This window comes from Centroberyx gerrardi, chromosome 13 (assembly GCF_048128805.1).
Source record: "Centroberyx gerrardi isolate f3 chromosome 13, fCenGer3.hap1.cur.20231027, whole genome shotgun sequence".
NCBI lineage: Eukaryota > Metazoa > Chordata > Actinopteri > Beryciformes > Berycidae > Centroberyx > Centroberyx gerrardi.
This window is the reverse complement of record NC_136009.1, coordinates 5,478,761-5,505,231: the sequence shown is the minus strand read 5'-3', so window position 1 is coordinate 5,505,231 and position 26,471 is coordinate 5,478,761. Positions and strand designations below refer to the sequence as shown.

Here is a 26,471-nt window from a genome sequence, read left to right as displayed (position 1 = left end):
TTAGCTAAGCCACAGCCAAGCAACAAGTACATATTTTATCAGGACTGGTTGCATTGGGAGATTGGCATTGAAGCAGACAAGACTGAGGCAACAACCTTCACTCGATATTCTGCAAATGCATGGAAAAGCCAAAACTGGATCCTTAACTTCAACCCAGCAACGACCATAAGGGATTGGATATGTTTGATTCAGAAAATCCAAAGTGGATCTTGGATACTGAGCTTTAACTAAACTAGCATACACCCAAGCAGCTACTAGATATACTGGAGCTTGGCTGCACTAAGACATTGGAAGTGTCTGTTGGACAGAGGAATCTAGCTGTTGGATTTTACAGTGTGCACATTTGTAACTACTGGAGTCTGTGGAATGTGTGAAGCCAGCTGTCACTTCATTCATGTCACGCACACTCTACTCGTGAATGCCAAACACTAGCAGCTAACTGAATTACCGCAGTGGACTTCAACCATTTTCTCTACGCAGTCAGCAGATCTGGATTTCTGCAAAATAATTTCAGGATCAATTTTTTTACGTTCCAGCAACCCACCCCAGTCTTCAAAAAGACTGGAGTTTGTCTAGACTGGTTGATTCCAACCAGACTTTACATTCTTTTGCTCAGTACTGGTGCACATGAATAGTCTCTTGGATTCTAAGTGTATAAGATGCTGAATTGTTCCCATATGCAGGAGAGGTAATCCACAGCTAGAACTACCATGTCAAGTACATTCTAGAGTGGATTTCAGCTTTATCGCATGACACAGGGTGTATGCTATTAGGTCAGAGGTGAAAACTCATTACACTGCTGCATTCAGAGCCAGCAGCAGTCTATTTTCATTTACTCCGTCTCACATAAGTTCGGTCCAGATCCCATCAGAGGTGGTTCTGGGTCCAGATGCTCCTCAACACAATGCTGGTGGTCCTGACGGACCTAGCGGCCCGGCTCCTGGGTAATACCTTGTTCCGGCGGCATTTCCACCTGTTGCTGTCGGCGTTGGTGGTGTTTGGCCCGGCATTGAGCCTCTGGGTGTCCCAGTACAGCGTCTTTGCCAAGAGGACCCACTACCTCTACAGGTGAGACTACTTCCCGCTTACTTCCTGACACAAAGGCGGGAATTGGCTATGTTTTTTTCGATTGGTGGGAGCAACCTTGCCTTACATCCTGCCATGTGTTATATTTTCATGGAAAACCTGCCCAAGGAACAGCTTCTGGCACATGTCAGTGTTTTGATTGAATCATTCATGTGGATGGATGTGCTGAATCAGACCTTAGGCAGGTAATCCTAAAATCTCTGAGAAATCAGAGGTGTCTCACAATGCATCAGTCTATCCATCTTTTCTCCCTCGTGTAAAAGAGTCAACATTTCTTAAAGTCTCTCCTTTAGTAGAAATACTTTCCATCCAATTGATCAGTAGTACAGCCATTTATCACTGGCACCACAGAGGCTGAGGAGACTCATCATGACAGGATGCACAGTTCTTGTTTGACCATTGCTGACATTGGCGGAGGTATGCACTCTACTGAGTACCATCTTTCTAGTTATTGTTAGATATGACTTGGTACAGAATTATGTAACTGCCAGTACTATAAGTGGGGTGATACCAGTGTGGAGATGAAAACCATTGTTATTTAAAAAAAAAAAAAAATTGCCTTGCTTATACATTCTCTTATTGGGCTGACTTATAGGGAGGCGAAATAATAGTGAAATGAAAGTATTCCTAATCTTGCTGGGGACCACCTGGAACCCTCTAAAGGACCCCTGGTCGTCCCCAGAATCCACTTTGGGAACCATTGACCTATGCAGACACAGAAAAAGACAATCTACTTAATGGTTAACACTCACAGCCCTCGGATATGGGTCCCATTAACTTAATGCAGACCTGTCAAATAAAAGTATAGAAGTGTGACTGGGTAACTTCAAGACTGTGTGAAGTCTGAAAAAGTCAAAATCAAGATGAATGTGAATTTCAGCATACATATAAAGATCAGCATGTGAATTTTGGTATAACTATATGCTGATATGACTTTCAAAATTGGTGTCTTGTGAACATGGCAAGCAATACAAGATCAGTGAGAGGCATGTGAGAGCAACTTGGCATTAGTTCTTCTAAATCTGTGTGACAGCCTAATTGGGGATAACTGAAAACTTGGCTAAGATGAAGTCTTCAAACTCAAAATTCAAACTTAATAAAGAAAACTGTAAAAAAAAAAACACAAAAAGGACTTCCGGTTATGGAAGCATAGAGAACAGACGTATGGTACTGACCTCCGCTGAATAGCTCGCTAAAATTAGCCTTCTCTCGATTCTTAACTGAATTAATTTGACACCATCCTTACTTTCATAAGTGTAAATACTGGAAACGGGATTAGGCCGCCGAAAAAGAATGAAGGTGCGACAAAGGACGAGAAAAGTAGGCGAACACCCCCACCGAACGCTGGTTACAATGGCGGCGAGCCAACTGACAGACCTCCACAATGGTTCATATCTGAGATGGAGAAAGGAATACAGAGGATTGAATCCATGATTGAGGGACGTTTAACTAAACTTTCTGAAACAATGGAGAAAATTGTCAGTGACAACGAAGCCATCGGACACCGAATCAAGTGCATCGAAGGGAAAGAGTGAGTTTGAGGACTCCTTAACCGCCATGCAGCATGAGTTCGACGACTACAAAAAAACTACGGAGGGCGAACTGAAAGAGCTGAGAGAGCAACTGGACGACCAAGAGAATAGAGCTCGTAGACAACATTTGAGGCTGGTGGGCTTTCCAGAAGGAGTGGAGGGGAAGAACACAGTGGCATTCATACAGGAATGGCTACCCAAGATACTCGATTTAGAAGGGGAAACTTTTGAAGTGGAACGTGCCCACAGATCGCTGCAACAACGCCCAGCAGATGGCGCCAGACCCCATACCATTGTAGTCCGGCTCCTCCGTTTCTCTGACACTGTCAAGATCATCGATGCAGCCCGGAACAAAGGCTCACTACAATATGGCAACTCGACTATCATGATTTTCAGAGATATGTCTACAACCCTGTATAAAAAGAGGAAAGTCTTTGCTCCACTGAAAAGGAAACTCAAGGAAAAGAACGTCACTTTCAGATTGCTACATCCAACCACCTTCACTATGGATCTAGAGGGAGGAAGGCGCACCTTCACAACACCGCAGGCTGCTGAAAACTACCTGAAAAAATATCGCCCAGATATACCGCCACAAGACTAACCAACTAACTGAACACACTGGGCTAAATATCCCGGTTTGGCTTCATCTTCTGCTGTCGTAACTCACGGGAAAGAAGAAATAAAGACGGCCAAGAATGGACTCGTTGCGCCTGGTTAAGATGGACCGGCATTACCTGAGGACTTGTGTTTGCTCCGACTTAAATTGACTGTTCGACGTGGGATTGTTGCTTTGCGGGGATGCTGAGCGTTGTTTTTTCCCACATCGGTATGGTCGAGATGCCTGGTCGACCACTATTCTTTTTTGGACTCTGTTCGAGTTGTTCATTATTTACATCTTGGGCCCCAAATGTAAGTAGTCTACCGGTGGGGTGCTTACAGACACGTACTTAGAGGGATGTTTAGAAATTGCTCAGAAAGAGCTATAACATACATATATCCGTTCTAGGCTCTTATCATGCTGCAAACTAATCTCCCTATGGTAAAATAAAACTGATCACTTTAATTTTTATCATTCATATTTTCATTATTGATATGTTTGCACATAACAGAGGGTGGCTGGTTAAACTACAAATAGCTGCCTAGAAGCAGAGGGATTTATATCCTTTTAACCATCGGATTTTTTGTTTGTGTGTTTGATGTTCAAGGTTTCTCACACTGGGAGTTTAGCCGGAATAGCCTCCCCTAGTGCTATTATAAGGAACTGTTTTACATTATAAAAAGCTTAATTGGTGTTTTCACTTTTACTGAGTGTACATTTTTGTTGTAAACTGGGTTGGATGTCTGGTGGACTAGGCTAATAGATTACTTTAGTTTTGAGGAGGATTGGTGCCATTTAATAATGTAGCTGGATGGGTTACAGCTGCGTTAAAAAAGCGTCAAGAAGACAAAGGGTTTGGTACTTCCTCAGTTGGGGAGGAAGTCAGGGAAAAGGGGGGCGTATAAGGTTTAGTTTTGTTTTTGTTTTTTTTGTATCTTTTTTCTTTTCTTTTCTTCTTACTTTTACATTTACCTTCAATGTACAGGACATGGAAATGACTCGCTTAGATGTGGCAGTGGCCGGGGCTAGATACCCTAAATGGTTTCATTGTATCTTATATTACCTTATGGGAGAAATAGATAGGGAAAATGACAACTGTGGCTCTTAGGTATTTGACATGGAATACTAATGGCATCAACGAACTGTCGAAACGTAAAAAAGGTACTTAACTTTCTGAAAAATCATAAAATAGACATAGCTCTACTACAGGAGACCCATTTAACGGACACAGAACATGCCAGGCTGACCCCTCAATGGCAGGGGCAGATCTTTTATTCATCCTTTACATCCCAATCTAGGGGAGTTGCCACATTGATAGGTAAAAATGTCCCTTTACATGTGGACAATGTTGAGAAAGACAAACAGGGCAGATACTTGATACTTAAAGGCTCCATAGCAGGTGAACCTATTACACTAGTTAATATTTATGGCCCAAATTATGATTGCCCTCAATTCTTCCAAAGTGTGTTTTTCACACTTACATGTCCTTCTACTGAGCTTATTATAGGTGGAGATATGAATTTAGTTCTGGATCCATCCAAAGACCGGTCGTCCTCTAACCCCAAAATTCTAACCCAAGCAGCTAAGGTACTTAAAAAAGAAATGGTAGACTTCAAACTTGTAGATGTCTGGAGGGACACACATAAATTACTACATGAGTACTCTTTCTACTCATATGCTCATAAAAGTTATTCCAGAATTGATATCTTTCTTGCTCATGTTGGAAAAATCCACCTTATATCCTCATGTGAATACCTAGCTATGACTCATTCAGACCATGCCCCTCTCATGCTCCTGATAGCTCAAAAGAACACCGCCAGTAGTATTAGACTATGGCGATTCCCAATACACCTGCTCAATGACGCAGATTATGTCAAATTTATCAGAAACAACATTGACAGCTTTCTTAACATTAACAAAGGGACTGCCTCACCAACCATTGTATGAGAATCCTTAAAGGCTTACTTGAGAGGTGAGACTATAAGTTATGCATCATGGAAAAAAAAGCAACATCTGTTAAAAACCGAAACACTTGAATCAGAGATTAGGAATCTTGAAAGGGAACATTTTCAGACACGAAACAAGAGGACTTTTGACGTCCTAAACAACAAAAGGGTTGAGTATGATATGCTAGGTACTCGGGTGGTTGAAAATGCCATGGCCAGAACTAAACGACAGTATTATGAACATGGGGACAAATGTGGTAAATTATTAGCCTGGCAGATCCGAAAAGAGGATAGTTCAAGATGTATCCCCTCAGTTAAGATCAAAGATGGTGCCACTGTAGTCCATAATCCTAAACTTATCAATGAGGCCTTTAAGGACTTTTATCTGGATTTATACTCTTCTCAGGGTGTAGATACTCGTAAAATGGATAATTTCTTAGAGGGACTTGCCATTCCGGGGATGGCTGTGGAGCCACGGGACGATCTAGAGGCTGACATTACTGAACAGGAAGTTCTAGATGCAATAGGAAAGCTTTCAGGAGGAAAATCGCCAGGGCCAGATGGATTCCCTATGGACTTCTATAAAGCTTTTGCATCTAGTCTGATTACACCACTAATGGATATGTTTAAGCATGCAATTGAGATCTACCAGTTACCTAAAACATTAGAACAAGCTCTGATTACAGTTCTGCTGAAACCAGGCAAAGACCCGAAACTCTGTGGATCCTATAGGCCCATTGCCCTCCTCTCGTCAGAATATAAGGTGTTCACCAAGGTTATAGCCACTAGACTGGAGACTGTAATACCTGGCCTTATAAACAAAGATCAGACTGGCTTCATTCAAAATCGTTTTTCCTCTGATAACATTCGAAGGTTCCTCAACATAATTCATTGTGCTAAAGAGATCAACACCCCTGTAGTTGCCCTTTCATTAGATGCCGAAAAGGCATTTGATCGTTTAGAATGGTCCTTTCTTTTTGCAGTTTTACAGAAAATGAATTTTGGTCCTAATTTAATACGAATGATACAGATACTTTATCTCAATCCATCAGCAATGATTCGAACAAATGCTGATATATCATCTCTTTTCCCCTTGTCACGTGGTACACGCCGGGGTTGTCCCTTGTCCCCGCTGCTCTTCTCACTGGCAATTGAACCTCTCGCAATTGCTATAAGAGCACACCCTGCTATAGAGGGTATTATGGTTGAACAGGAAAAACATGTCATTTCGTTATATGCTGATGATATTATGCTGTATTTGACCAATGCGATGTCATCTCTTCCTGCCCTTTGCACTCTATTAGATGAATATAGCTGCATCTCTGGATACAAAATAAACACACATAAAAGTGTGATAATGCCTCTCAATTCAGCTGCCCAAGAACTATCAGGGGACAATATTCCCTTTCGTTGGGAACCTCATAAGCTTTGTTATCTTGGTCTGCAAATACCCAACCAATTAGATCAAATTTTCTCCCTCAACTATGACCCCCTGCTTAAAAAAGTGGAAGCAGATCTGGAAAGGTGGAAATCTCTACCTATATCCCTAATTGGACGAATAAACTGTATAAAAATGAATATCCTACCCAAATTTCTTTACCTATTTCAAGCGCTTCCAACACCAATCCCAAAAGCCTTCTTTAAAAATCTGGATAGACGGATTTCTAGATTCCTGTGGAATGGTAAAGTCCCGAGAGTCAAGCTCAAAACCCTCTGTTGTCCCACTGAGCAAGGGGGGTTGAATCTACCTGACTTTCAGCTATACTATATGGCTGCTCAATCCAGAGCTATTTGGACATGGATTAAAAACTTAGAACACCCTCCGGCATGGAAACAAATTGAACAGTCTCACACAACAGAAGTGCTGTCAAGTATTCCATTTATTCCCTCCTATCACAGTCAGAAAAACGTAACTCCAAATCCAATGATAAAACATACATCTAAAATATGGCATGAAATTAGAGTAAAGTTTCAGAGTGTCCGCACAATATACAGGTCTACCCCATTCCATTTTAATCCTGTTTTACCTGGGGCATTGAGAGATGGCATTACTAGAGACTGGTATAACAGAGGTATATGTACGTTTGGACACCTATTTGAACACGACAATTTGAAATCCTTTGAACAATTGAAATCCTCTTTTGGGCTTCCTTCGGCACACTTTTTTAAATATCTACAAGTTAGAGATTATATTAGAGTACAGCATGGAGGAAAACTTGCCCCTTTAGAGGATTTTCAGATAGATACTATGATGCAAAAAAAACATAATTCTAGAGGTTTTCTATCCTTTGCTTATAACAGACTCATGAGTCTTACAGAAAGTAATGTTCTTAATGCAAAGGTTAAATGGGAAATGGACATTGGCTATGCTTTTGAGGACTTTGAGTGGAAGTCGATTTGTGATAGCTCTCAATCATTCTCCTATAACAGTCGACACAAACTCTTACAGTTTAACCTTATACACAGGGTTTACTTGACACCTCAACGCCTCCATAAGATAAATAGTAGCTGCTCAGAATATTGTCCTAGATGTAAGACTGAAACAGGGACTCTTTTACATATGTTCTGGACATGTAGATGCCTGGAGCAATACTGGAGATTTATCTTGGACACCATTAAAGAAATTGTAGGGGTGGAGATCCCAAGCAACCCGAGACTGACACTACTGGGGGACTACTCAGTTTTACCAATCAATTTGAGGGGCAACATTCGCTTTATCAGACTAGCCCTAATTGCGGCTAATAAATGTATAGCCATTCGCTGGAGAAGTGAGGAGCCCCCTAGTGTATCTTTGTGGCTTAAAGAGCTCTCATCATACTTACCTTCAGAAAAGATTATGTTTAATCTCAGGAAGAAGCCATTACTTTTTGATAAATGCTGGGGAGACTTTGTAGCCTTTTTACAAAATAGAACTTCTCTTAATAATGATGTCCATGGTCAGACCTGAAGCTGCACTGCAGTGCTCTGCTGAGATCTTGGGTGCTCCCTGGGGCTGTTGGCTGTGGTAAACCACAAATGGGCCGGGTGCACTGCAACACTGTGTAAGAGAATAATATACTGCATGTATATAGCATGTCTACCTCTTCTTTCATGTTTTTGTTTTTTGTTTTTTTTGTTTTGTTTTTTTCTATCTTTCTTCCACATATTGTACTTGTCACAATTGTGTATACTGTTATTCTTAATATCGTTGTTATTATTATTATTGCTATTATGTTAAAGTTTATTTATGTATTTATTTTCTGCCCTTTACGGACATTTTGGAGGGGGGGGGATTAATGTCTGATGCTGTTTGTATTGATTGCCTTGTATCTGCCTTGTAAAAAAAAAGAAAAACTCAATAAATATATTGTTTAAAAAAAAAAAAAATACAAAAAAAACATATGTGCTTTAAAATATAACAGCCACTGCCTGTCAGAAATACAAAATGAAGAAATCCAAATGCCAAACAGTGGCATGTAGAGCTGAGATGTAGCTGCAAGTTCCATCTACACATTGGGTAAGCATTCAGTAGCAAACGTATCCTTCTACCGTCTACATACATACACGATTATATGAATTTACTCTGATTTATGATTTGTTTCAAGACTGTAGTGAATTTGCTCATCTCTAACACAAGATATCAAAGTAACCCACATTATTATTATTTTTCATCTTTCTTCATATTTAGGCTATATAAATCCATTCTGATATTTGTGTTTTTAGATTCACAAGCTGACGTAACTAAACTATGTTATGTTATATGGCAACTACTGGTGTCCTGAACCTTTGTCTTTGCTTCATGTATTAATATAAATGCTCACCAGAGTTTCACACAATTACCCTTAACATCTTGCACTCATTGAATTATTATTCATTATCAATTCACACCTTTATATAATGACAAAAACATCATGTACATGTGCAACATGTTTATTTAGAGTTGCTTGCATGTAGCGGTCTCATTCTCTGAAGATGTTAGAGACGCTTTGTGGTTCTCCACAGTAAGTCTGGGGAAATTATTTACCGTGGCCTCTCCCCCTGTCTTCTTCTATGCCCTCTTTCTGCGGGGCTGGTTGGTAGTAGAATCGCTGGAGGAGTCCTGAGGGTTAGGGTTAGAGATTGGACCAGTGATCCTTTTAATCGGTTTCCACTTTGGGCGTGCCACCACCTCTTCCTCAGAAGTCTCACTTTTCCTCTTTTGCCAGGGCTTCTGTCCACTCGGGACAGAGGTTGGCGCAGAGGTTGACTGGGTGGACTGTGTCGACTTTGAAGGTGTCGCCACCTCTTCCTCAGAAGTCTCACTTTTCCTCTTTTGCCAGGGCTTCTGTCCACTTGGGACAGAGGTTGGCACAGAGGTTGACTGGGTGGTCTGTGTCGACTTTGAAGGTGTCACCACCTCTTCCTCAGAAGTCTCACTTTTCCTCTTTTGCCAGGGCTTCTGTCCACTTGGGACAGAGGTTGGCACAGAGGTTGACTGGGTGGTCTGTGTCGACTTTGAAGGTGTCGCCACATTTACCGCAAAAGTCTTTTGTTTCTGCAAAAGTTTCTTCTTTCTGCAGGGCTTCTGTCCACCTTTCTGTCCAAAGGTTGACCGGGTGATCTTCCTCCTCTTTGAAGGTGGCAGCAGCTCTTCCTCTTCCTCAGAAGTCTCCCTTTTCCTCTTTCGCGAGGACTTGCGTCTGCTCAGGACAGAGGTTGGCGCAGAGGTTGACTGGGTGGTCTGTGTCGACTTTGAAGGTGTCGCCACATTTACCGCAGAAGTCTCTTGTTTCTGCAAAAGTTTCTTCTTTCTGCAGGGCTTCTGTGCACCTTTCTGTCCAAAGGTTGACCGGGTGATCTTCCTCCTCTTTGAAGGTGGCAGCAGCTCTTCCTCTTCCTCAGAAGTCTCCCTTTTCCTCTTTCGCGAGGACTTGCGTCTGCTCAGGACAGAGGTTGGCGCAGAGGTTGACTGGGTGGTCTGTGTCGACTTTGAAGGTGTCACCACCTCTTCCTCAGAAGTCTCACTTTCCCTCTTTTGCCAGGGCTTCTGTCCACTTGGGACAGAGGTTGGCACAGAGGTTGACTGGGTGGTCTGTGTCGACTTTGAAGGTGTCGCCACATTTACCGCAGAAGTCTCTTGTTTCTGCAAAAGTTTCTTCTTTCTGCAGGGCTTCTGTGCACCTTTCTGTCCAAAGGTTGACCGGGTGATCTTCCTCCTCTTTGAAGGTGGCAGCAGCTCTTCCTCTTCCTCAGAAGTCTCCCTTTTCCTCTTTCGCGAGGACTTGCGTGTGCTCAGGACAGAGGTTGGCACAGAGGTTGACTGGGTGGGCTGTGTCGACTTTGAAGGTGTCGCCACCTCTTCCTCAGAAGTCTCACTTTTCCTCTTTCGCGAGGACTTGCGTGTGCTCAGGACAGAGGTTAGCAAAAAGGTTGACTGGATTGTCTTTCTCCTCTTTGTGGGTACCACCACTGGATCATTCCAGTAAAACTCCCATTTCCTCTTTCTCGAGGGCTGCTGTTCCCTCAGGACAGACCAGTAGCTGGACTGTACCTGAGGCCCAGAGCTGTGGCTGAAGTCCCAGGTTGCAACATTTCCTCCAGTAATTGGAAATATGCTGGAGGTTCCGGGGGATGTGTGGTTCCCGGTCCCTGTGTTCAACATCATCATTGGAGAGTGATGGAGCAGTGGAGGTTGGGGTTGACTATGCAGATTCGGAGGTTCTCCATAGTCAAAAGACATGTTTGTGAGTTGTCCCTCTGAAGTTAATGACAGAATGGACATAGCCAAATTCACATTCAGCCCATTATATATACACACAGAGTTATGCAGTGTGTGATGTCATAATGCTCGTTGTGACGTCATAATGCTCCATTGTGGCATTTGGACACAGCGGAGTCTCCAGTGGCGTTCCCAGCTAAAGCTGCTGAATCTTTGGGCAGAGCAAGATATTCTAGGCTGATATCGGGCCGGAACGTAACGGAACGGCGTTCCGCGAGTGAATTTGATGACGGAACTGCGCGTTCCGGTTCTGAAAAAACAAATACAAAGCAGTGCCGATGGTTGCGCCTGTTTTGGTTTCTTATTTCTTGGTTGGTTTGTTTAAACAACTAGGGTAGGCTCGTTTTAACACCAAAGTTTGCCGGCTGGGCGGTGTTTGGACCTTCGGGCCAATCACGGTGCTTAAAAAAAGGAAAACTCCACCCAACTGGGACGCTGGGCCAATTTAAACAAACGCACAATCAAATGACAGGCAGAGACAGTTTAATGTGAGCAGCGGAGCTGACAGCTTGTGTTGTGAGTATATTGGTAAAGAAGAAACTAGACATTTTGTCTTGTTTTAAACCCAGCGTGAGTGATAAAACAATGTGTTCAAGTGAATTTAACTTGTAAACAGACAGACGTGTCATTGTCATTTTCACACGATCCATCTTTGTAACAGAAATAGCTATAGCGTAAAGTTTGCTAGTTAATAAAGTGATTAAAAATAAAATAAGTGTATAAGTGGTTTTGCTAAAGATGTTGTTGATGCCATAAAAACGATGCCCATCTCCTATCTATCTACCACGCAATAATATTCAGTTCGTAAGCATGGTGCATTAAAACCAGTGATGGGCGACTGTGTCATAGCCATGAGGTTATCTGAATATTAATGGGTGGTATTTTGAGAGCTTCCTTGTTTTTTTTGTCATGTCACGTTTCCTCTAGCAAGAGGAAGCTGAGCCAGGTTTGAGGGAAACGGCAGAAAATAGTGATACTCAGGTACGATCACCTTCACATAGGGAAATGCTAGAAACAAGTGAATTGTATTTTTTATTTTTTTAGGTAATGTCCATTCTATTAGTACCATAGCAAGGACAACCAGAGACTGAGGGAGTCAGGGTCAGGGAGACAGCACCCATGGCTTCACTAAAGCCCTTTTCTGTTTATTTTATGTTTGCAGCTGTTAGTGCTCAGTGCCATGGGGATCTTCCATCAAATCATAATAATTACGTAAAATAATTGCATTCCATTATAATACAGAAGTATGTTATAAGGTCTTTAATTTCATCAATTTAAGATTAAAATGAACAACTGTATAGTATAGTGTCCCATGTGCTGCCCAATTTGATCTGTAAGGTAGAATTCCTGGGATGTGTATAAAACAAATAAAAATAAAAAACGTGTGGGTGCATAAAAACATACGTTCACCTTTCCATATGGTATATTGTACTATACTGTATATGCTGTATATGTAAATGTTGGATTTTACAATTGACTGGAGTGCACAAGGCAATCCAGCTTAACTCAAACCATCACTACCACTGACTACCTCTGGACAAAGTCTCACCTTTGTTTGCAGTAACAGTGTGTATTATACATTAGATTACATTTTACTAGTAGATTAGGAGATATGTATTTTTCATATGTGGAAAATCTGCCTGGATCTACATAGTTGTCCCATAGTTGTGATGAAACTTGCAGGAATGATGCATCTTTGCATCATTCAACATCACTCATTGGCCTTAAGGATATGGCTGAATACTTTTATCAAGTTATATAATAGTCATTTTTGAAGAAGTTTGGGTTTACTTTTTCAATTTAGCTTCCTCATGGTGCATTGGACCAATGCACTATTGGCTGCTCACTAAACTTTCCTCTATAGGTGTAACCAATGTGAATGGTTTTAGGTGTCAAGTTCTGTTCAAGTGTCTAACTGTTCTGCCATCTTCTCTCCTCTCGCCTCTTCCCTCCCCTTCTTCCTCCTCTCCTCTCCTCCATCCAGGATGTTCCTGCGCTCCGGCTGGGGCTGGACGTGCCTCTTCGTAGGCTCCTTCGTCTTCCTCCTCTCCTTCTCCATCCGCCGCTCCTTCTCCCTTTCCCTCCGCCACCTCTCCCGGCTCGGGGCGGCCGGCGGGCTGTGGCTCGCTTTCCGCAGGCTCCTGGACCTGTTGGAGAACGCCACGGGATGCTGCTACGAACCGTTAGCCGCCCCCCTAGAGGACGCCGCCGGCCAGTCTCTCCTGCTGCTGCGGGAAGGGGACAGCAAGTCCGAGTGCCTGGGGGCCGGGATGCTGTGGAGGGGCTACGAAGTTTCACAAGACGTCTTCCTCCTCTGTCTCTGCTGCCTGCTGCTGGCTGAGGAAACCGCCGTGTTCGGCCCTTACCTGAGTCTGGGCGGGACGGCAGACGCCCCTCTCCGGATCCTCTTCCTGTTCTGCGTTCTCTTGCTGGGGCTCTGGGTGTTTCTGCTGCTCTGTCTCTTGGCTTACTTCCCTCAGTTCCCCACGCAGCTGCTAGGGGGCGCTCTGGGGTGCCTGAGCTGGAGGGGCCTGTACCAGGGCTTCTACCGGCTGGGTCCCAGCTGGTACTGCCCCGGTCGGCCCGGACTGGGACTGCTCAACACCAAGACCGGCAGCACCGGAGCAGAGGAGGACGGGGAGGTGAGCCGAGATCAGTGACATGAACGGATCACAGAAAACAATGGAGAGGCAAGATAGGACAGTTTTACTCAAACAGATACAATGAAGGATGGATCTTTTTAAACCGATGCAAAGATGAACTGAGTTTTCCTTCATTGGGTTAAGATGCCATGAAGATGTTTGCAGATTCTTCTGGAAAAATCAGTCCTGTCCAGTTTTCAATTTGTCTTAAAACAGGCAGTGTGTAAGAATTGATTAAATGCTTATTCACAGGTGGGCTTTCACAAATGCATCTGTGCATCGTAACATTCTTTTTCCACTGTAAGCCAGTGCTGCAAACGCACATGTTCTTAGTCCTCATAGGCCTGGTTTGTTAAACGATCATAGTTGGGACCCACAGTGGGTGGCAGGTGTGTTTCTGGTGGTTGTCCACATGACGAGACTTAGTGTTTGAAAGATCTAGGGGGAAGAGACTAAATATCTCAGTTAGAGCCCAGGCTGGAAAATTCCAGGAACACTGTTAATCGAGGAATACTGGCTTTAGAGAAACCCACAGGTCAGATTTAAAAGATACTAAGATGGACAGCGCTATTTACCAGATAAGGTCGATGTTTGAAGGACTGATGAAAAACCATAGCAGTCCAATACTTTGATGGGAAACAACATGAACGAGAAGTAATAAAAGAATAAGATGGACAAACAGTATGGCTGATGCATACAACACATCCATTTATCTCTGTCAGTGTCTTCTATGAGCCTGATCACATTAAAGAGTTTGAACGAGACCTGGAGAGAAATTTTAAATAAAGACATTAGTAGACAGTTTGTACTTGTCAGGTTGTACTATGTTGCTGCCCCTTTGCTAGCACTGAGAACATGTTGGCAATCATGCAATATCCTTCATAACTTTGTGATGCCTGAAATTCTAAACACAGTAGAGTCACCACCAGTTATTTAGAAATAGTCATGGAGCAGGATTGTGGCACCACCATGGCTGTCACTGAAAACTGAAGTCTGCCTATATCTGGGACTGTTTCAATAGCTGTTCACTTTCCAGTAATAAGAAACACAGACTGAAGGCCATTTTCCTCCTAAATCAGTTTTATTGATAAAACGTCTCCAGACAGGATATATATATATACAAAATATCAGCCATCAGACACCAGTGAACAAATGTTGACATCTGATACAGCCAAATAAGGTTCAACCTCATAAAATGATTACAGTATCACATCGCTTAAATATCATGGAGGTTGCATCGTTAATCTCTCTCTAAAAATGATTTATCTTCCTGCCTTGAAAACTGTGATAAATTACATTTTTTGGTGGATTATACTTGGGTATAATAATTATTAATATCTTCAACTTTCCATACTTTGAAATTCCATACAGTTTATACCATAAATACTTGAACTTGAAACATTTGAGGAAAAGGTCAAGTATTCCTTCATTAAAAAACAACTTAAGACAAAAAAACGACTGACATCCTGTATATACAAACAAATTCTAGCTACCAGCCTGGACTGGGAAGACATGGCAAATAAAGGCATAGTTGTGTGTGACTTGTGTTTTTGTTTGAAGATATCAGACTAGATATTGGTACAATGAGTAAAAGTCAGCCTATTTTACTGGTGTGATCGTAAACATGGGTCACATTGGAGACCAAAAGGAATCTAGTATTAGGACAGTGAATTCCTTTTTTCCTAATGGCATTATCACATGCTGTAATATTGAAACCAAACCCATGACATTCTGCTGATTAGCCTCATTGATTTTTCAATGCTACATCCACTGTAGACCAGTCAACAGCACAAAACTGCAGCACACTGTCCCAATACTTATACCAATACTCAATACTCTCACTCCACTCTGTGCTATACAGAAAAGATGGAAGCAGTGACTTGGTGACCAATTTTCTTAATAACCAACATAATAAACAAAAAAAACACATAAAGGAATTATGACTTATATGGCGTGTATTTGAGTTGATTTGCAGACAAACCATTTATTGATTGTGTACGCAGTGTGAGCCTTCAGCCAGGCGTGGGTTAAGTATTGAGACAGAGCTAAAATTGGTCTTTTTTTGGACAGTGTCATTGTCAGTGTGGCATAGATCAGGAGGAGTTGGAAATCAGGAGAAAAGGATGAGGAGGAAGAGAAGAGAATGGAGATATCAAGAGAGGGAAGGGATGGAGGATGTGATGGAGTCCAGCGGTTGCCAGTGGCAGTTCATCATGGCGTCGTAGAGCTCCTCGCTGCGCTGCATAAAATCTCTGTTGCACTGGTCCACATCATATTCAGCGATGGGCTCTGCACACGGGGAAAAAAGACCTTAGATACAATATTTTATACAGATACAGAGTATAGTTGTTGGGAAGGCAGAGACGTGTAAAAGGGCATGGGCCAGAGTCACATCAACAACATTGCCATTACATGGTATGTGGCTTGGCCCACTGTGTCAACAGGATGTTCTGTGATTAATCAGCGGCAAACTTACTAGGTTAAACTATGTAGTAGCAGGCAGTACCCCCTTTTGCCTTCAGAGCAACCTGTTAATATTTTGAGGCCTGCACTCAACAAGATGTTGGAAACCTCTCACAAGGGTCTTGGTCCATGCTGACTCATCATTCAAGTAATATCCATATGCCATTAACTATCAACTTCCCTAAAATATCTGCTGAATGATGCTCTCAAAAAACAAAAAAGGCACTTGAGCTGCCGAATGTCGCCATTATCACCATGATATATTAAACACAACCGGTTATGCTAACAAGGTCATTAATCAAGCAAATTAGTGCATGAATTAGCAATACAAATGCAAATTTATGCAGCAAGACAGTCCAAATCTTTTTTTTTTTAAAGATTTATTTTTGGCATTTTTTATGCTTTATTGGACAGACACAGTGAGAGAGAGACAGGAAGGCATGGGAGAGAGAGCGAGGGGAGGACATGCAGCAAAGGACCGCGGGCCGGATTCGAACCCGGGTCGCTGCGGGAAGGATTGAGCCTTATGGTACGCGCTCTACTCGGTGAGCCACCGGGGCGCCCTGACACTCCAAATCTAATCAAATCATCCACTCTATAGGGGGCACCTGTGGTGGAAGCATGGTATGCAGACAATTCATATAATGTATTGTCTGCATACCATGTACAATAATGGCAAGACAAATAAAAAGCGAGTTTGATGACAACAGGCTCTTACCTTCTGCATTATCCTCCTCTACATCTTCAGTCTCCTCATGGCTCTGCTGGGCAGGGAGAGGGGGAGAGAGAAGAAACAGTGGGAATTAGTTCATTTTTCTAATCTGAAATACAGTCAAACTGAAGATAATACATGCTGTATAATAGAAGAACCCCAGTGGGAATTTCAGGCTAAAAGAACAGAAAAACACACATGCAGCTCGACAGAAATTAAGACTGAAATAGATGAGCAGGGTAGTTAGAATAGTTTATTATGTGTGGGTGCAAAAGTATTTCTTTGTGTGAATGCCACTCACCTCTGCAGCCCCTGACATGTCAGTGGGCGCAGGTGGCACCCCCATAGGTGGAGGTGGCCCCATCATGTGCCCTGGCGGGGGGTAGCCGTAGGGCCCGTAGTTGTAATTGTACCCACTGTTGTAGCCGCTGTTGTACCCGCTGTTGTTGTAGCTACCGTACTGGTCGTAGCTGCCCCACTGGGAGTAGTAGCCCCCCTGCCCCCCGCTGCCGTGGCTGCCGTAGTAACTGGACTGCTGCTGATTGTAGTTGCTGTGGTAATTCTGGCCCTGGCCCCCGTGGTAGTTGCTCATCTTCTGGCTGCAAAACAAGAAATAAAAGAAAACAAAACGTTCCATCAGTATTTTAGAAGTTAGTTCAGGAGGGGGGTTAAGTTATAGTGTAGGACTCAAACTTGAGAAACCTGGTGAATTTAGTCTAGGTTTCTTCTAGGTACAAACACAGACTTGAAGTACACATGGATAGTTGTTTAACTTGAAAAGTAACATTCAAAATAAAAGACTGTCTTCTATGCTCCAAAACATAGTTATCTGTGGCCAAAAAATCACATTGCTGTGATTTTGAAACAGTGGAGTTCTGATTTTAACTGCAAAAGCATTGGAGTCAACACCTTACATCACAGTGTTTACAAATTCCATCAAGTCAAATGTAGGAAATGTTAAGACCTATTCAATGTCAGTTAGAATGAAATACAAGACCAAAGTTGCCATTGAAATACATTTGAAGCACTTGGCCAACGATTTCTCACCAGAAAAACAATGGAGAGATGACAAGATTTTTGAGACTTCTACGTCTGAATGTAAGACTTTAATACTATATTTAATTGTTTTTAAGACCTTTTTAAAGGCTTTGAATTTAGACAATATACTTGAAAACATTTTAAGACTTTTTCCAGGAACTGCAAACACTTTGTACATTTCCTCGTGACAAGGACAAAAGCACATGTCCAGTAATCAGCTACGATGAATCTTAGAGTGAATACACCAATATCAACAGCTGAAGTTGGTCAAAACAACATGAAATCCCACCAGAAAAAAAAAACGATGAATCATATCCCTGAGTATAGTTTATTTGGAGGCTTTTTCATCCATGTCTTTTTGTTCCAGCACTGTTTACTGAGTTTGGAAGAAGTTTGGAATGTGTGCGATCTCTACCTTTTCCCACGCTCACCGACTTCCCCTCTCCAGTGTCCTACCTCTTTGCTACGGCGATGCTGAGCCTCAGCGGCTTGCCCCCCAGCATGGTGCCCTGGCACTCCTCGATCGACTTCTTCTGCTCGCTCTCCTCCCCGAACTTCACGAAGCCGTAGCCTCTGCAGAGCACACAACAGTTACACCTCCTCTCCCCACCGACACACGCTCTCCATACTCGGCATGAAATAGCCACGTATAATGAGAAACAGAATATAATGGGTATTATTATGGTAGAACTGAAACTTGTTGTTTTACTTTTAACATGAGGTAGCATCACTTGAATTGTGAGTTGCTCTTGCTTAGCCTATATGGGGAAAACAATAGTTTTAGCATAAGACGGCAAGAAAACATTTGTTCAACCCTTTCTTTGGAAAATAGATGTAGAACTACTGGTGGTCAAAGTCCACAGCACAGCTATCCCAATACACATTACATCAAGGAAACAAGCCTCTACAGGAGATATGAAAATATTCAATATTATTGTATATATTTTTTACAATAATATTCAAGCCATTCGTAGACATACATCAAAACAACAAAATCAAACAAATAAAATACAGTTCAAGAAATCATCTGATATCAAATGGAATGCTTTTAACATCGCTCTGTTGTCTAGAAGCCAGATCCCTGTCCTGTCCTCCTGTGTGAGTGGCCATACCTGGAGTAGCCATACTGGTCAGTGACTACTTTGGCTCCCTTGCAGGAAGGGTACTTCTTAAAGACTTGGTGCAGCTGGAAGTCGTCCACCTCAGAGGCCAAGTCGCCCACAAACACTGAGAACTCCGGCCTGAGAGAAACAAGACAAGATGGTCCAACTTTTGGTAAAACATTAACTTACAACTGTTCCACAAAACTAAACTGGAAATGCCTTTTCAGAACAATGACAATGTACATTACTCTGACTTAAATGTGAAGTTGCAAGAATAGCTAATTTGCCTTTCTGTGTTCAGGGTGTGCACTTTTTCCAACTAAAATTCACACAATATAACAGTAACATGCAAAAACGTCATATTTAAATCATGTCTTACCCTGCCTCTGGCCGCTTCCCGTAGGTGGCATAGTTTAGCTTAAACTTCCGGGGCTGCGCAGGGGGGGGAGAGAAAACACACATACTAAGCCAACTTCACAGTACCAAAGTTGTGTAGTATAGCACTGATATTGCTGGGAAATAAAGAGAGTGGCGTTATTATGGTTGTTGTTATTTGGGTTTACATACCTCCACCACCCAGACCAGCCTTTAGCCCATTCCTCAGTTAGTTCCTACCAGAGACTCTATTCACCAGCTTCAAACAAAGTACATTCATATACAAGCAGCCTCACAGCCACCTTCAGCAGCATGTATAGGCGGGTGGACAGGGGAGCCCAGTAGCTTGGCCGACTTACAGGGCCAACAGCATCTAAAACCACAGTAGCGAGCAAAAGCTCACAATTTTAGACACTATTGGTGACTGTGAAAATTCCCAAGTTGGCATTTAGATTTTTTTTTTATTATTTGACATCATCAGACCTCCAGGAAGACTTGCTGTCACTGCAATGCCTGCCAATAGGGACCAGTTTCAATTGATGGCATCTGCCATTTTGCATCCCTTCGTAAATATTTCCTTTGGCTTGAATGTGGGAAGAAAAATGGTGATGGCGAAAACAACATGTAAATAGCAAATCAAAGACATCTGCCATACGGTGTCACCAATGCATTCAAACAGATTTGTATTTGTTTCCATGTGGTGTGACCTGAGAAACTGATATTACACCAACTTTTGATCTATCACACCAAGGAAGGACGGCCAAGACTAGTTGTGCTCCACTATCCACATTCAAATCAACAAATAAATACTGCTGGATAACATAAGTCTAACACTGCAAAAAAATGGAAGGTGGTGTTTAATTGTCAATAATATGTATTTGTGGAGAAACGATTGCAGTAAGGACTATATCAGAGGAATATGAGTAAATATTGTGCAATAACACTAGAGAACTGACCGGGTTCGATCCGGGGACCAGTTTTCCGTTGAGTCTTTGGACACAGCGGTCGACACTCGCCTCGTCTGCCAACTCCACAAAGCAGTAGCCTGCGGACCCGCTGGAGACCACGAGAGGACAGACGTGTTATGGACAGATAGTAAAAACAATAAAAACAAACTTGATTTATACAACACAATCTCAAGCCATGCAGTGGCTTGTCATTTGTGAGAGGGCAATATTTTCTTGCCCTGACAGTTGTCAGGGCAAGAAAATATAAAAGTCTGTACAAGTCTCTCAGCATCATTACAGCTGCACTCGGCAAGATTTATATGTGAAAATATACCCATCTTATCAGCCTAAATAACAAACTGGGGCTGCAACAGAAGACAGCATCCCTCCCCGCTGTAGATTCATCCAGTTTACCCAAATTAAATTCTAGTGTTTGGTATGGTAACTGATGAAATATTCTTGTGCAGAGGACTAATGATGTGACTAATCAAAACTTAGGAGCAAAATATACAAAAGTGTCTTCCAAACAGCAGCGAGTGAGAGCTTCCTCCAGAGAAAGCTGGACTCACCAACAATGGCTGAACCACCACCTCCACCAGACACCAGTTAAGTTAGCTACTTTGTCTTGCTAACTTCGCTCACTTCCTATGTAAACAAAGTAAGTTACACTTGAAGTCTGGCCGTAAGAGAGGTCTTTTGCCATTGAAAGTAGCCCAACAGAGTGCGTTTTTGTCCATTTTACCACTCCCCTAAACAAGCCTAACAGGTTTGGACGCGCAACTAACCATTTAGTTCTCATTTTCACACTTTTAGCATAATGCTAGTTGCCTACGATCACATAACATACTGTATGCTGAGGCGTTAGCATGCGCAGCAGACAGAGCTATCAGCCAGAAACACAGAGATGATTTTAGTGTCAATCCTCTCGTCACATACTGGTTAAGGTGAGCAATGGGCCAAATTCACAGGGTAGAGCACAGGGTTGCTCTACATTTGTCCTACCCTGTTATCCTGTGGGTGATGATCTTGACTCCGTAAGGTGTTTCTCCCATGGCGCTGAAAGCCTGCTTAATGAAGTTCTCATCCATGTATGGGTCCAACTAAACAAACACACAAAGATTTATAAACCTTTCAATATGAGCAACGTAACCAGACAAACAACCATAGACTGTAAACAAGAAGCAAACAACACTTAAGCTAACGTTATCTAGCCATTTTTACCTGCTAACAAACTGTGGGGGACGTTATTTCAAAATCATGTTAGTTATCTATCTAGCTATCAGCTCTGCCATACAATCTAAATGACAGTACTAGTATTTGACACTAGTGCTAACTTAATTGTTACTAGCCTGAACGTCCTCAAGATGACAGTTATTGGTATGAATGTATTGTTTTAGTCTTTTGGTCACATCTTGATGCAGTACGAGCCACCGCGCTAGTAACGTTAGCCCCGATACAATCCTATCTCACAAACAGTCACCAAGGAAAAACAGTCACCCAATATACTCCATTCAAAAATCTGACAATTTAATGTCGCCTTGCTCATATAAGCAAACATACAGTGAACATGTTAGGGCACACAACTTTTAGAATAGGTTCGCCTGATGTTGGTGTGACGAACGAAGGCACGTAACAGGGCTACCGCGGTAGCAACAAACACACCTAGCTAGCTTAGCTAACGCTGCAACATTGAAAGGAACAGAAACAACGAACATACATCACCCATCCACAAGCTCGTCTGTCTGTTAAACATCTTGAATTTGGAAACCCAAATGGAGCCGCGGTGACGATTGGAGGTTGCAGTAAGCGAAATGTGTATAAATAAAATTAAAAACTTCCTCCCACGTTCACACACTTCGACTAGCTGCTCCTCTTCCGTCTCGAGCAAATTTAATACTTCCGGTCAGAACTTTCTTCTCATTTTTTCAAATTAAAAGTCCCCACCACAAACCATACCACAACCATGACCACGACAGAAGATGATGTGTCACAGTAGACAGAGTAGTAGCCAAAGTAGTATTAAAGTTAAAAGACAGATCATATTTAGAAAGTAAAGTATTCAATTAAACTACAACTAGCGAAAATGACTTATTTGTTTAGTTACCATGCTATGCAAAGCAGTCGAAGGTCTAATGAATTATTTTCCTGAAAAAAAATCCTGAAAAATAATTCAGAAAGAATGCAAAACAAAACGACTTTTCTAGACACAAAAAGCTGTCTCACAATCAGGAAATGTATTTCCCACGATTACTTAAAAAAAATGCAGAGGCATATTGTTATCATCCCAAGGAATTTATTTTCTACTTCATATTTTGTGTATTGTTCAAACCGCACATAAATGGAAGACCATTCATTCAAGATTTTTCTACCATCAGTTTATTTGGTAGTAGACATCTACCATTCTAGTTCTAGAGAAACAAATGGCTTGTTTGCACGATACGTTATACTGTATATTATGTTCACTACAGTAAAGCAAAAATGCCATAACAGTTATTTAACTGAACCCTCTTCAAGTTGCGGTGTAAGTGATGCTAACAAATAATGGGGGTACAATTAATGCAGACAGTCATCTGCTTTTTAGACACAAATGGGGACTTTTATTTTGAAAGCGTATTTGGGGAGGCCAGAGAGCATCTTTGGGGAGGCTGCGGGAGTTGTGCGTTTGTCTCAGAAGATCTCTTTTCCAGAAGTTACAAAGTACAGTTCCGCTTACTTGAAGGCCATGTTTTATATTCCCATAAGCAGTAATCCTGTCAATTATTTTATTTCTTGTGAGATAGGCTAACACATGAAAGACGCATACAGTATTTTCATATTATTTATAACTACAGATATTTACTACAGATATGTACATGTTTTTTTTGTTTTTTTTTTACCAAAGGAGACAAATAAGACAAAAAAAACAAAAAACTAACATAAATAAAATAGTTAAGTTACATGACCTTTGCATCACGTGACCCTGTAACCATGGAAACGGTAAATAACCAGATGTCTGTAAAGGACAGGTAAACCTATTGAAACTGTATGCAAAATGCCGTCCATGCAGGAAGAAATCTACAACTGTGTGTTGTCTGGGGACTTAGAAACTCTTCAACAGCATTTCCAAAGTGAGAGTGTGACTGAAGAAGCGCGGGAGAAGGATTTGTTCGGAGAGAAGGACGAGATGGGCAGAAATGTCCTGTTTGCTGCCTGCATGCTGGGGAGGAGCGCCATCGTCCGAGAACTGGTCAGAAACGGAGCCCAGGTGAACGAACAAACAGCCAGGGGTAGGTGGCAAAATATACCGTAGTCCACCTATGTAAAGCTAGCTTGAATATTACTCTTCAGTGTTAATGTGGTTGACTGAGGTATAGCTAACATACTCAGAGAAAGAAGTGAGTAGCTACACCTGTAAATAACCTCGACCACACTAGTGCTAGCAATACCGCAGTCCACCTTTACGAAAAATAAGTAGCCTAGCTAAGTATTAGGCTACTATGCAAATATCACAACAAACCAACGGCTACTGTAGCTAAAAAAAAAATGTACACAGAAAATTATATTATATATTATATAGTATGTACCACAGACACATTATGAGGTCCTATAGGAATATCACAGGAATGTTACAGTGATACCATACGAGGGAAAAAAAAAAAAACAATAAAAAGGTTCAAGTGACCTGCCTGGTAAAATAAAGGTTAAATAACACAAAAAATAAAAACGACAAGATCTATAAACTCACTATTGTGTATCACAGACACACTGCAAGTCCCTATAGGGATATTATAGTGATGCCATAAGAGATTAAAAAAAACATAAGATCATTATAAAGTCATTACTTGGTACCACAGACACACTATAAGTCCCTATAGGAGTATTATATGAGTTTTATAGTGATATTTTTGTTAGGGCACTAGAGACCTGATCACACCATTCAAATTTCTAAGCTCCAAACAGTCCATCTCTAATTGGGATGTGTGATGTGCAGTCTCAGCTGAAATGAGGTTCACCACCTGGTGTTTTACAAAGGCAGGCATCAGTTTGATTCTCCCCAGATTTGCGTAAGTTCTCCTCTCTGCTTTGTTTCCCAGGTTATTCCTCACTGCACTGTGCTGCTTGTTGGGGCCACCTGGAGACGGTGAGGACTCTGCTTGACCTGGGAGCCGACACACAGGCCAAGACCTTCAGAGGGGAGCGGGCTGTAGACCTGGCCACCAGATACTCACACACAGACTGCGCCGACTGGCTTATCCTGGCAGGTGAGTGTGTCTGATGTTATGTTCTGGCATTATTTTTGGCAGCAGAGGTGATCTTGGTATCATTTTTAATCGGCTTGTGTGTGTGTATGTTTGTATGGAACAGAAGCTAAACAGGACTTGATGTCATATATCGCCCATGTTAGAGACACCATCTCTGACCCAGAGAAGATCCAGGGGAAACTCAACAAGGAAGACAAGGTGACAGATTGTCAAACGTTATCTTAACATTTAAATGTTAGTCTGTTTTCTTGTTACTATGCACGTGTCACACCATCAATGGCTTGTGGGCACTGTTCACGTTTCTTGTTGAAACCAGTGGATACCATACTATCCTCAAACTATGCCATAAGCTTGCAGATAGGGCTTCTCATTGATTTCAATGACAAATGATAATGCTAAGAAGTTGTTGTTGGTTTTTTTTGTTGTATTTATCATTTGTGAGGCTTTTTTCCCCACTATGGTTGTGACAAGTGGTGAAGAAAAACAACACACTAAAATGATATCAAGGTATCACCTGTTATACGGTCTTTCATTTAATTTTCTGCCAATCTAGAACATCTGTACCCATGCATGCTCCGCCAAGTCCGACTGGATCCAGAATGTGAAAAACCCGACGGTCTCAGACTTTAGAGCCCAAAGGAAACACATGGAGGACACGCTTCAACCTATTCTCACCAAGATTTCAGCCCAGCGTGAGTATTAGTATTACTATACCTTGCTATGGTGGCTTGTACAACAGAAATCGCATTATTCAGAAATCACATTATTCTTATGTCTTAGGATAGTGAAATAGTGTTTGGCAACATGAACAAATTTAGATAGAAACCATGTTGTATTGATATTGAACTGGATACTGTCTTTGTTGACTCAAAAAATGTTTGGTCAAACTTTTACAACTAAATATGTAATATATTTAGCTCTATGATGAAAACACGCATCTTTCTGATACAAAGTGAACTGTTCTTGGCCATAGGAAAACCATATTTAAGCCCCTATTCGTAATTTCTGGACCATCTCAATTTGGGACATGTTGGATATGTTTGTTAATGCATCATATTTCATAAGACAGAATTATTTTACTCCAATGTTTACTAATACAACCCATTTAAAAATAGTTGTAAAATACATAAAAAATCTACTAAAAAAAAAAGACAAATCTCATGTTTGGATGGAAATTTGTTTTTATTTTACCTGTTTATACTCTCATTTGTGTTTGCAGCAGCTGAATCCCCGGCCAAACCAGCAGGGAAAGTCTGAGAAGGCAGAGGGGAAGGTCTACATAACGTCACGGTTCCCACAAAGGTCTGGAAAAGTACGGAAAATGACATTCTCTCTATTATTAATATTCAGAAATTACACAAAAGTCTGGAAAAACAGGGGATGAAACTGTTCAGTACCAACACACATGACCAGTATATGAGGATTCTCCAGCTGATACGGACACTCGATGAGCTGAGGAAGCTGTTCTTTGCCCTTTATTATTATTTTTTTTATTGGGCATTAAAGATAACTCAAGCTGGACTTTTCTTCCACTCAAGTTAACTCAACTGCTTCAAATTCACTTTATATTTTAAAATGGGTTGTCAAATGCTGCCTGATAATAGGCCATTTTTAATTTCTGTTTTTGTGTGGGAAATCAATAGGTTCTATCACTTTCTATTGCTCCCAGTAATGTTTTATACAAAGTTCAAGTTGTTTAGGCTACTTCTCTGGCAGATGCAGCCTGATGAAGGACAGTTTAGCCTAATGATACTTTCTCATCATTTTCCAACCAGCCAAATGGTGCTATTATACGTTTTTTTTTATAGTAGCTGTTGAGCCAGGTTGATTTCTGATATGACTATCTTTCAAATGGACATTTTACTTTGATAGAAATTGTCCAACACAGTCTTGAGTTGCAGTATGAGCCAGTTCTGGAGACTGCAGCATTGCAGTAGAGTCATCTCATAACAAGTCATTATTCTCGTGCTGTTCCCGGTAACATGTTATGTAGATTCACACACTAGACACAGTACATATACATCTTAAAATTCACCAGCCACTTTTATTAT

The 26,471-nt window shown here is 41.6% G+C and overlaps 3 protein-coding genes across 4 annotated transcripts; 2 read left to right on the top strand and 1 right to left on the bottom strand.

The window, feature by feature from the left end:
- Nucleotides 1–889: 889 nt before the first annotated feature.
- fitm1l (fat storage inducing transmembrane protein 1, like) lies at nucleotides 890–13,559 on the top strand. The gene is made up of 2 exons (XM_071906269.2): nucleotides 890–1,068; nucleotides 12,884–13,559. The coding sequence occupies exons 1-2, from the start codon at nucleotides 890–892 to the stop codon at nucleotides 13,557–13,559; spliced, it is 855 nt and encodes a 284-aa protein (XP_071762370.2).
- Nucleotides 13,560–15,478: 1,919 nt separating this feature from the next.
- trnau1apb (tRNA selenocysteine 1 associated protein 1b) lies at nucleotides 15,479–22,049 on the bottom strand. Of its 2 annotated transcripts, none has more exons than XM_071906271.2 (9): nucleotides 21,897–22,049; nucleotides 21,182–21,279; nucleotides 20,189–20,288; nucleotides 19,237–19,289; nucleotides 18,867–18,995; nucleotides 18,211–18,327; nucleotides 17,018–17,315; nucleotides 16,723–16,768; nucleotides 15,479–15,830 (listed from the first exon to the last, which is right to left on the bottom strand). In XM_071906271.2, exons 1-9 carry the CDS (start codon nucleotides 21,930–21,932, stop codon nucleotides 15,694–15,696), a joined length of 1,014 nt encoding a protein of 337 aa, XP_071762372.1. In that variant the 5' UTR covers nucleotides 21,933–22,049; the 3' UTR covers nucleotides 15,479–15,693. The 2 variants fall into 2 exon arrangements, with proteins under 2 accessions (XP_071762372.1, XP_071762373.1); XM_071906272.2 differs by having other exon boundaries at nucleotides 16,723–16,765.
- Nucleotides 22,050–23,210: 1,161 nt separating this feature from the next.
- On the top strand, nucleotides 23,211–26,367 carry ankrd45 (ankyrin repeat domain 45). Its single transcript, XM_071906285.2, has 5 exons — nucleotides 23,211–23,445; nucleotides 24,253–24,420; nucleotides 24,524–24,618; nucleotides 24,974–25,112; nucleotides 25,640–26,367. Exons 1-5 carry the CDS (start codon nucleotides 23,211–23,213, stop codon nucleotides 25,675–25,677), a joined length of 675 nt encoding a protein of 224 aa, XP_071762386.2. The 3' UTR covers nucleotides 25,678–26,367.
- The last annotated feature ends 104 nt before the right edge of the window (nucleotides 26,368–26,471 follow it).

Bases quoted from the DNA above. Each gene is read 5' to 3' on its own strand.
- fitm1l (XM_071906269.2), top strand. From the start codon at position 890: ATGCTCCTCAACACAATGCTGGTGGTCCTGACGGACCTAGCGGCCCGG. The intron at 1,069-12,883 runs GTGAGACTACTT...TCCTCCATCCAG, and splicing joins AGGACCCACTACCTCTACAG to GATGTTCCTGCGCTCCGGCT.
- trnau1apb (XM_071906271.2), bottom strand. From the start codon at position 21,932: ATGTTTAACAGACAGACGAGCTTGTGGATGGGTGAT. The intron at 19,290-20,188 runs GTCAGTTCTCTA...CCCCCTGCGCAG, and splicing joins TGGTCCCCGGATCGAACCCG to CCCCGGAAGTTTAAGCTAAA. The intron at 18,328-18,866 runs GTATGGCCACTC...TGTGCTCTGCAG, and splicing joins GACCAGTATGGCTACTCCAG to AGGCTACGGCTTCGTGAAGT.
- ankrd45 (XM_071906285.2), top strand. From the start codon at position 23,211: ATGCCGTCCATGCAGGAAGAAATCTACAACTGTGTGTTGTCTGGGGAC. The intron at 23,446-24,252 runs GTAGGTGGCAAA...TTTGTTTCCCAG, and splicing joins GAACGAACAAACAGCCAGGG to GTTATTCCTCACTGCACTGT. The intron at 25,113-25,639 runs GTGAGTATTAGT...TTGTGTTTGCAG, and splicing joins CACCAAGATTTCAGCCCAGC to CAGCTGAATCCCCGGCCAAA.